The sequence below is a fragment of the Triticum aestivum genome, chromosome 4A (genome assembly GCF_018294505.1).
Source record: "Triticum aestivum cultivar Chinese Spring chromosome 4A, IWGSC CS RefSeq v2.1, whole genome shotgun sequence".
Classification (NCBI taxonomy): Eukaryota; Viridiplantae; Streptophyta; class Magnoliopsida; order Poales; family Poaceae; genus Triticum; species Triticum aestivum.
The window spans coordinates 283486000-283495957 of NC_057803.1; the positions used below are offsets into that span (position 1 = coordinate 283486000).

Here is a 9958-nt window from a genome sequence, read left to right on the forward strand (position 1 = left end):
ATTCTCCACTTCACTCTGAAATTCTTTGAACTTTTCAAATGTTTCAGACTTGTGTTTCATTTAGTAGATATACCCATATCTACTCAAATCATCTGTGAAGGTCAGAAAATAATGATACCCACTATGTGCCTCAACACTCATCGGATCGCATACATCGGTATGTATTATTTCCAATAAGTCATTGGCTCGCTCCATTGTTCCGGAGAACAGAGTTTTAGTAATCTTGCCCATGAGGCATGGTTCGCAAGTATCAAATGATTCATAATCAAGTGATTCCAAAAGCCCATCTGCATGGAGTTTCTTCATGCGCTTTACACCAATATGACCTAAACGGCAGTGCCACAAATATGTTGCACAATCATTATCAACTTTGCATCTTATGGCATCAATATTATGAATATGTGTATCACCACAATCCAGATTCAACAAAAATAGACCACTCTTCACGGATGCATGACCATAAAAGATATTACTCATATAAATAGAAAAACCATTATTCTCTGGTTTAAATGAATAACTGTCTCGCACTAAACAAGATCCAGATATAATGTTCATGCTCAACGCTGGCACCAAATAACAATTATTTAGGTCTAAAACTAATCCCGAAGGTAGATGTAGAGGTAGCGTGCCTATGGCGATCACATCGACCTAGGAACCATTCCTGACGCGCATCGTCACCTCGTCCTTAGCCAATCTTCGTTTAATCTGTAGCTCCTGTTTCGAGTTACAAATATGAGCAACCGAACAATATCAAATACCCAGGCGCTACTACGAGCATTAGTAAGGTACACATCAATAACATGTATATCAAATATACCTTTGTTCAGTTTGCCATCCTTCTTATCCGCCAAATACTTGGGGCAGTTCCGCTTCGAGTGTCCAGTTCATTTGAAGTAGAAGCACTCAGTTTCAGGCTTAGGTCTAGCTTTGGGCTTCTTCCCGGGAGTGGCAACTTGCTTGCCATTCTTCTTGAAGTTCCCTTTCTTTCCCTTGCCCTTTTTTCTTGAAACTAGTGGTCTTGTTAACCATCAACACTTGATGCTCCTTCTTGATTTCTACCTCCACAGCTTTGAGCATTGCGATGAGCTCAGGCATTGTCTTCTCCATCCCTTCCATATTATATTAATCACGAAGCCTTTATAGCTTGGTGGCAGTGATTGGAGAATTCTGTCAATAACACTATCATCTGGAAGATTAACTCCCAGCTGAGTCATGTGATTATGATATCCAGACATTCTGAGTATGTGTTCACTGACAGAACTGTTCTCCTCCATCTTGCAGCTATAGAACTTGTTGGAGACTTCATATCTCTCAACTCGGGAATTTGCTTGAAATATTAACTTCAACTCCTGGAACATCTCATATGCTCCAGGACGTTCAAAACGTCTTTGAAATCCCGATTCTAAGCCGTGAAGCATGGCACACTGAACTATCAAGTAGTCATCAGATCGAGCTTGCCAGACATTCAAAACATCAGCATCTGCTCCTGCAGCAGGCCTTTCACCTAGCGGTGCATCAAGGACATAATTCTTCTGTGCAACAATGAGGATAATCCTCAAGTTACGGACGCAGTCCGTGTAGTTGCTACCATCATCTTTCAACTTAGCTTTCTCTTGGAACGCATTAAAATTTAGGCGAACGGTAGCACGGGCCATTGATCTACAACATAGATATGCAAATACTATCATGACTAAGTTCATGATAAATTAAGTTCAATTAATCAAATTACTTAAGAACTCCCACTTAGATAGACATCCCTCAAGTCATCTAAATGATATGTGATCCAAATCAACTAAACCATGTCCGGTCATCACGTGAGATGGAGTAGTCAGCAATGGTGAACATCTCTATGTTAATCATATCTAGTATATGATTCATGTTCGACCTTTAGGTCTCTAGTGTTTCGAGGCCATGTCTGTACATGCTAGGCTCGTCAAGTTTAACCCGAGCATTCTGCATGTGCAAAACTATCTTGCACCCGTTGTATGTGAACGTAGAGTCCATCACACCCGATCATCATGTGGTGTCTCAACATGATGAACTATCGCAACGGTGCATACTCAGGGAGAACACTTATACCTTGAAATTTAGTTAAGGGATCATCTTATAATGCTACCACCGTACTAAGAAAATAAGATGCATAAAAGATAAATATCACATGTAATCAAAATATGTGACATGATATGGCCATCATCATCTTGTGCTTTTGATCTCCATCTCCAAAGCATTGTCGTGATCTCCATCGTCACCGGCTCGACACCTTGATCTTCATCGTAGCGTCGTGGTTGTCTCGCCAACTATTGCTTCTACAACTATTGCTAACACGTGTTGATAAAGTAAAACAATTACATGGCGTTTGCATTTCATACAATAAAGAGATAACCATAAGGCTCCTGCCGGTTGTCGGATATCTTACAAAACATGATCATCTCATACAATAACCTTTATCACATCATGTCTTGACCATATCACATCAGAACATGCCTTGCAAAAACAAGTTAGACGTCCTCTAGTTTATTGTTGCAAGTTTTACGTGGCTGCTACGGGCTTCTAGCAAGAACCGTCCTTACCTACGCATCAAAACCACAATGGTGTTTCGTCAAGTTTATTGTTTTAACCTTCTTCAAGGACCGGCCACAGTCAAATTTGATTCAACTAAAGTAGGAGAACAGACACCCGCCAGCCACCTTTATGCAAAACTAGTTGCATGTCTGTCGGTGGAACTGGTCTCATGTGCGTGGACATGTAAGGTTGGCCGAGGCCGCTTCATCCCACAATACCGCCAAATCAAAATAAGACGTTGGTGGTAAGTAGTATAACTATCACTGCCCACCACTCTTTGTGTTCTACTCGTGCATATCATCTACGCATAGATCTGGCTCGGATGCCACTATTGGGAAACCTTGCATGGAAAAACAAAAAAAATCTACGCACACGCAATGATCTATCCATGGAGATGCATAGCAACAAGGGGGAGAGTGTGTCTACGTACCCTCGTAGAATGAAAGCGGAAGCGTTTGACAACGCGGTTGATGTAGTCGAACTTCTTCTAGCTCCGACCGATCAAGCACCGAACGTACGACACCTCGGAGTTCTGCACACATTCAGCTCGGTGACGTCCCTCATCTTCTTGATCCAGCAAGACATCGAGGAAGTAGATGAGTTCCGTCAGCATGACGGTGCAGTGACAGTGATGGTGAAGTGATCCGCGCAGGGCTTCGCCTAAGCACCGCGAGAATATGACCGGGGGGTGTAAACTATGGAGGGGGCGCCGCACACTGCTAACAATTGATGATGTATATTCTAGGCCCCCTCCCCACATATACATAGGTGGGAGGGGAGGAGAGGCAGCCAGGGGGGCGCCCCAAGTAGGATCCGAATCCTACTTGGGGTTTCCCCAAGTGGCGCCTCCTTTTTTTTCACTGAAGAAAGGGAAGGGGGAAGAGAGAAAGGAAGGGGGCCGAACCCTCATTTTTCCTTCTCCAATTAGGCCACATGCCATAGGGGGGCGCGCCACCCCTTGTGGGCTGGTGTGCTCCCCTCTCATGGCCCATATATTCCCCCTGAGGGTTCCGGTAACCCCTACAGTACTCCGATAAATACCTGATACACTCCGGAACACTTCTGTTGTCCGAATACTATCGTCCTATATATCAATGTTTGCCTCTCGACCATTTTGAGACTCCTCATCATGTCTGTGATCTCATCCGGGACTCCGAACAACATTCGATCACCAAATCACATAACTCATATAATACAATATCGTCATCGAACGTTAAGCGTGCGGACCCTACGAGTTTGAGAACTATGTAGACATAACCGAGACACCTCTTCGGTCAATAACCAATAGTGGAACCTTGATGCTCATATTGGCTCCTACATATTCTAAGAAGATCTTTGTCGGTCGAACTGTTATGACAACATACGTTATTCCCTTTGTCTATCGGTATGTTACTTGCCCGAGATTCGATCGTCGGTATCTGCATACCTAGTTCAATCTCGTTACCGGCAAGTCTCTTTACTCGTTCCGTAATACATCACCTCGTGACCAGCTCCTTAGTCGTTTGCTTGCAAGCTTATGACGTGTATTACCAAGAGGGCCTAGAGATACCTCTCCGATATTCAGAGTGACAAATCTTAATCTCGATCTATGCCAACTCAACAAACACCTTCAGAGATACCTGTAGAGCATCTTGATGATCACACAGTTACGTTGTGACGTTTGATAGCACACAAGGCATTCCTCCAGTATTCGGGAGTTGCATAATCTCATAGTCAAAGGAATATGTACTTGATATGAAGAAAGCAATAGCAATAAAACTGAACAATCATTATGCTAAGATAACGGATGGGTCTTGTCCATCACATCATTCTCCTAATGATGTGATCTCGCTATCAAATGACAACTCATGTCCATGGTTAGAAAACCTTAACCATCTTTGATCAATGAGCTAGTCAAGTAGAGGCTCACTAGGGATATAGTGTTTGTCTATGTGTTCACACATGTATTATGGTTTCCAATCAATACAATTCTAGCATGAATAATAAACATTTATCATGAATAAAGAAATTTAAAATAACAACTTTATTATTGCCTCTAGGGCATATTTCTTCAGTAACTAAGGATTTAATTCACCACTAGGCGGAAGTGGTATTGCTAGGATGGTTTCAAGAACATCATGGTTTATACCCTCTGAATGTAAGTGGAATGCCGCCCAGGTTGAAAAAGATTAGACAGACTTAGTGACTAGTAGCTTCCATGTACGGCCACTGGCTAAATGGGCTTTGGGTTAGTTGATCATTTGCAGAAACCTTACCCTGATGTGCCAGTAGATGTAGATATGATAATTGGGATGGACCTCCTATGGGACTAGGTGACTGTTTCTGAAAGACTTCGTCTGAATCTTCGGATTGGGTCTAGTGGGTAAAGCGTACTAAACTCGGCAGAGTGTTAAAAATTAATTAAGATTAACCATGCCTCCGGTTATGGGCAAATTTGAGCCACTATGCCATTACAGTTGTTGGATGATCTTGACAAATGTGACACTTAATAAATTTGTGGGAAACTTAATAATGGATAGGTTGGAGTTGGACTTGCCAATTCAACCTAGTAACAAATAAATTAAATGAAAATTGACTATTAGGTAGTTACGAGGACAAAATTAGCTTCCTGCAAAAATAACTATCAAGGCTTTCTTTTGTTATACTATGCAAATACATATAGGTCTGCTTTATTATTACCCCTATGTAACTTGCCAATACATTCAAAGTATTGATCTATACGGCTGCAACGTCTCATGTTGCAGGATTTTCAGACGAAGAGTAAGGTACCGTTAGGGTCGCGAGTCTGCACTCAGCATCGCCAGTGGGCTATGATGGGACTCAGTCGTTATTTTCTGCTACTTTTCGTTGTTTGATTAAATAAAACTAGCTATGTGCTATGCAGATTGTTTTATTTTTATGCATTCTGGATCATACGTTGTAATAAATGATGCACTTGTTATTCTGTTATTCATCTATACTGTGTGTGCTTGTGAATCGATCCAGGGACTAGCACAGTAATCACAGAGACTCAAATTCTTCGAGGTTTGATCGTTACATTGAAGATGCTAGTTTTCGATAGGCTAGGCTTTCCCCTTCTCTTTAGGCATTTTTGTACTTCAATCCAAAGATATAGCCCAATTTTTTTGATACCAATGCATGCTTAGTATAGTTCTGATGTAAGTCTTGCAAGTACTTTAGATGAGTACTCACAGTTGCTTTGCTACCTCTTTTCCCCATACCCGATTGTTGCAATTAGATAACGGATCTTAGGAGCGAGATGCCGCCACCGACGACTATTACTACCACCCTGAGGGTGTCTACTACTACGTGGAGACCACCGACGACCAGGAGTAGTTAGAAGGTTCGGGGCATAAGGTAATGCCGTTTCGATCATCGTAGATGTTTGTGCTAGTCTTCTTAAAGTAAACTTGTTTAACTTATGTTTGTACTCAGAAATTGTTGCTTCCGCTGACTCGTTTATATCCAAGCTTATGTATTCGAGTCATCAAGGCCCCTGGCTTGTAATATAAAGTTTATATTATTTTATTTGTATCTAGAGTTGTGTTGTAATATCTTTCTATGAGTCTCTGATCTTGATCATACACATTTATACATATGATTAGTGTATGATTAAATCAGGGTGTTACAATGATGGGCGTTACAATGATGGAGCCAGAAGCAATATGATGGTTGAAATCAAATCATACATATCTCATATGTTACACTAGAATGAATGACAATGAAGAACAAAAATATAATTCGTACCTGACACTAACCACAGGCTTAGCGGCATCTTCTTTTTTTGAACCGGGTGCATAACAGAAAATTAGCAGATTCTGTTACATGAGACTAGGAAGGACACTAACCACAGGCTTAGCGGCATCTTCATTTGTTGAACCGGGTGCATAACAGGAAATTAGCAGATTCTGTTACAGGAGACCGGGAAGGAGGGAAGGGAGTCCACGCACTGCGAGGAAACCAACTCTACAGGCTCGTCACCGAAACGTGTACTAGAGGGCAAAAACCTGGCAGCATTACATAGTTCCGCTTCGCTTCATCTAAAATAGGATTTTTAATATTCTCGCCTAGGTTGTCTCACTTCTGCTACTGTAACACGGATCTGTCTTCCATCCAAGTCCTGTGGAACAGGAAAAAGAAACTCATTTAGCACCACGCTGAAAGAACAATAATGAAGGGTCACAGGTGTAAGCAGCCAGTTAAATGAGTGAAAACTCACAGAGCCGTCAAGATTAGATACTGCTTTCTCAACTTCATCACTGGTACCATATGTGACAAAACCAAATCCCCTTGACCTCCCACTCTCCCTGTCATAGATGACTCTGGCCCCCAAGACACTCCCTTGCTGATTGAATAAGTTTGCAAGAGCTGAGTCATCGACATTCCAAGAAAGATTACCCACATAGACCCTATTGTCCCCACCACCAGGCCCACGTGAGGATTGCTGCCTGAATCCGCCTGATTGCTCTCTAAATCCTCTTGGTGAGGATTGGTCCCTGGGTGGTGGCGGCCCTGAATTCACCTTCAAACTTCTCCCATCAAGTACCTGATATTAGAGATGAGGTCAGCCAATTACTCAAGCATACAACTACACATCCTAGTATAGAAATCGTACAGTTAGGTCAAGCAACAAAAGCTAAACTAACTAACAATTTTATCTAAAACTCTGAACTGTATTTCTCAGGAAGAAACAAGAGGTTGGAACTGCAGAACCAAGGAGAAACATAACAAGCTGAACCAATCAGGAAACCTGTAAAAACATAACGAAAGTAGCTTACAAACAATAAAAGATGAAACAAGAGGGCAAAAGCAGTAGCAGGTTAGAAACAATGCTTTTAAAGGAATAAATGAGTGCTCACATAGCCATTGAGCCGCTCAACTGCCTCCTCAACCTCTTCGACAGTAGACATAGTTACAAACCCAAATCCACGGCTTCGTCCAGTCAATTTGTCATAGATGACCTGTGACAATAAAGCAAAGCAGTTAAGCATGCTACGATTTGAATTGGGCTATAGGTCTGACATTTCTGATCCGCCATGTGCAATAATCAATCAGAACAGAGTGGAACTCCAAAAGTGGGCACCCAATCTGACCCCGCGTCATCCCTAGGGCGGCTTGGGGGGCCATACCTGCTCTGCCGCCGTCCCCCCTTCAGTACGACTCCCCCCTCCCGCCGCCGCCGGATCAGTCCGCCGGGCGAAGCACACGCCGGAGGATGGCGGCGGCGAGGCTCTCCGCGCGCGCGGCGGCCTCGGCTTGCGGTGTGAGCCCGTGGTGGTGGGACGCTCGTCCTCGGCTTCTCCGGCCAGCATGGTGGCTACCCGACTCGGCGTCCTCTCACGGCTGATGGCCTGGCGGCTGCTCGTGGCTGCCTCGATGCGACGGCGTCCCGATCTAGCCCGTTGGCTCTGGCCGGCGGTGAGGTTGGTGGTCCTGCGTAGTGATTGCGCCATCGCCGTGCAGCAGGTGCTTGGGCTAGTGGGTTCGCATGCCGGCCACGCTGGTGTTCCCCCATCTTCATCCGGCAGCGTGAGGGTGCGGAGGTACCGTGGCTCCGGGCGAAAGCCAACGACACAGCGTCTGCAGATGTCGCTTTCCTCCTGGGGGCCGTCGTGGAGCTCTCCGACCTCTTCCACTCTCGGGCCACTTTTTTCGGGTGAAAGCCTAGGTCCTGCGTTGCAGGGCCAGACAATGGCGTCGATTCACGTCATTTCCCCTCCCGAGGGCGTCGTCTTGAAGATCGTGATTCCCTGCGTGATTTCCCAGGGTTGGACTTGCATGGCATCACGGCAGGTGGCCGGCGATGCAAGAGGTGCTGACTGGAGGGGCTTAGAGGTGGAGCGGTGTTACTTCCTCCGCATTGACGACGTCGGATCTCGGCAACATGGCGCTATGGAGTGTCACCGTTCGATGCGTGTAGACGAACTTGCGCAGGAGGATTGCGCTGTCTGGCGTCATGGTGATGTCGACGGCAGACCTGGCAAGGTAGATCCGTCAATAACTGCTCTGAAGATGGATCAGTGGAAGATGGTGGCGGCCGCCTCTAAGAGTGCACCGAACCGGTGTGTGCCCCAGACCCGGCAATGTGGCTTGGTTGGGGCCTCCGGTTTTAGATGTTAGGCTTTGCTGCGAGGTCTATTTGGTATTCGGCTTGGACTATCGGCACCCCTTCATCAAGTGGATAGGAGTAGCGACAAATGGTGGCTTGAGACTTATTGATGTATTACTTTATAAGATTTTGTGAATAATTAATAAAGTGGCTGCATGCATCGTCGAGATGCAAAGGCCCGGGGTCTTCCTCCTTTAATTTTTTTATTAATTTGGCTTTTTTGACAAGGCTTTGCTTTATTGACCAATTTATTAGCACATTCTTAGACATCATCAGCGTGTGAGGAAACAGCAATATTTTTGTTAATAAACTTCTATGTTTCGCACGCTAGTACTGCTATAGGTATTCAGAAAAGGCCTAAAATTCCCTCAGTTACACGCATGATTTCCCGTGAGCTAAATGTAAAGCACAAAAATTAGTTAATAAGACACCAAACGACCAAACCATTTCTAGTTTCACACACACGGGCCCTCAACTTCCCTGAAGTAGGAACATATCGTACATATGAATCAGTGCCCAGAATGTAACGAGGCAACCAATCTATATAGTACCTCGACCATCTCAACGGAGCCAGCCTGCTCGAATAGGCCGGCTAGCTGAGCGCTGTCGACGCTGAAGGGGAGGTTGCCAACGAACACCCTTAGGTCCTCCGAGAACTCCTGGGCGACCTCCGTCTCGACATCTGACGACACGGACACGGCCAAGGAAGCGAGCGGGTGCCTCCAGCCAGCGGAGGCGAGGGCGCGGTGCTGCGGGGTCTTCGAGGGAAAGAATGCGGAGGGGGCCTGCTTAAATGAGGAGGAGGACGAGGGGAGGGAGAGGAACATGGGGGAGATGGAGAAGAGCGTGGCCGCCATGGGGACGATTGGGTTGATCGTGTTTGGGGGATAAGGTTTGAGTCGAGAGAAAAATAGAGAATGCAGCTCAGTGAAGAGAGAACGACAAGTCGGGAGGGTTTTATATGGGAGGGGTACTCATATATAGCAATTCCGGCGAACTGCGTTTTACGGGACGGTTTACATGACGAGCCTAAAAACAGGCTCGATCAGAGCAACTAAATGCATTTTGTCTGCTTGTGTTTGTTTGGATTGGCATGAATAAAAATGAAGATCAAACACATCAACCCAAAAACAAATCATGTTGGCGTTATATTTGCATCGATCCATTTCCGATTTAAAATGGTGTCTGAAATGCGTCGGCGCGGACGCGCCGCGCGTCTCCTCAGCGTCCGCCGTATCCCCACTTGTAGGCCACCCATCCGCCGTCCGTTGTCTTATTTATAACGAC

At 45.0% G+C, this 9958-nt stretch overlaps 1 protein-coding gene across 1 annotated transcript; it reads right to left on the reverse strand.

Annotated features, from left to right (window-relative positions):
* Positions 1-6219: 6219 nt before the first annotated feature.
* Positions 6220-9624, reverse strand: LOC123085968 (RNA-binding protein CP29B, chloroplastic). The gene is made up of 4 exons (XM_044507665.1): positions 9223-9624; positions 7422-7523; positions 6782-7108; positions 6220-6682 (listed from the first exon to the last, which is right to left on the reverse strand). Exons 1-4 carry the CDS (start codon positions 9526-9528, stop codon positions 6617-6619), a joined length of 801 nt encoding a protein of 266 aa, XP_044363600.1. The 5' UTR covers positions 9529-9624; the 3' UTR covers positions 6220-6616.
* Positions 9625-9958: the final 334 nt, after the last annotated feature.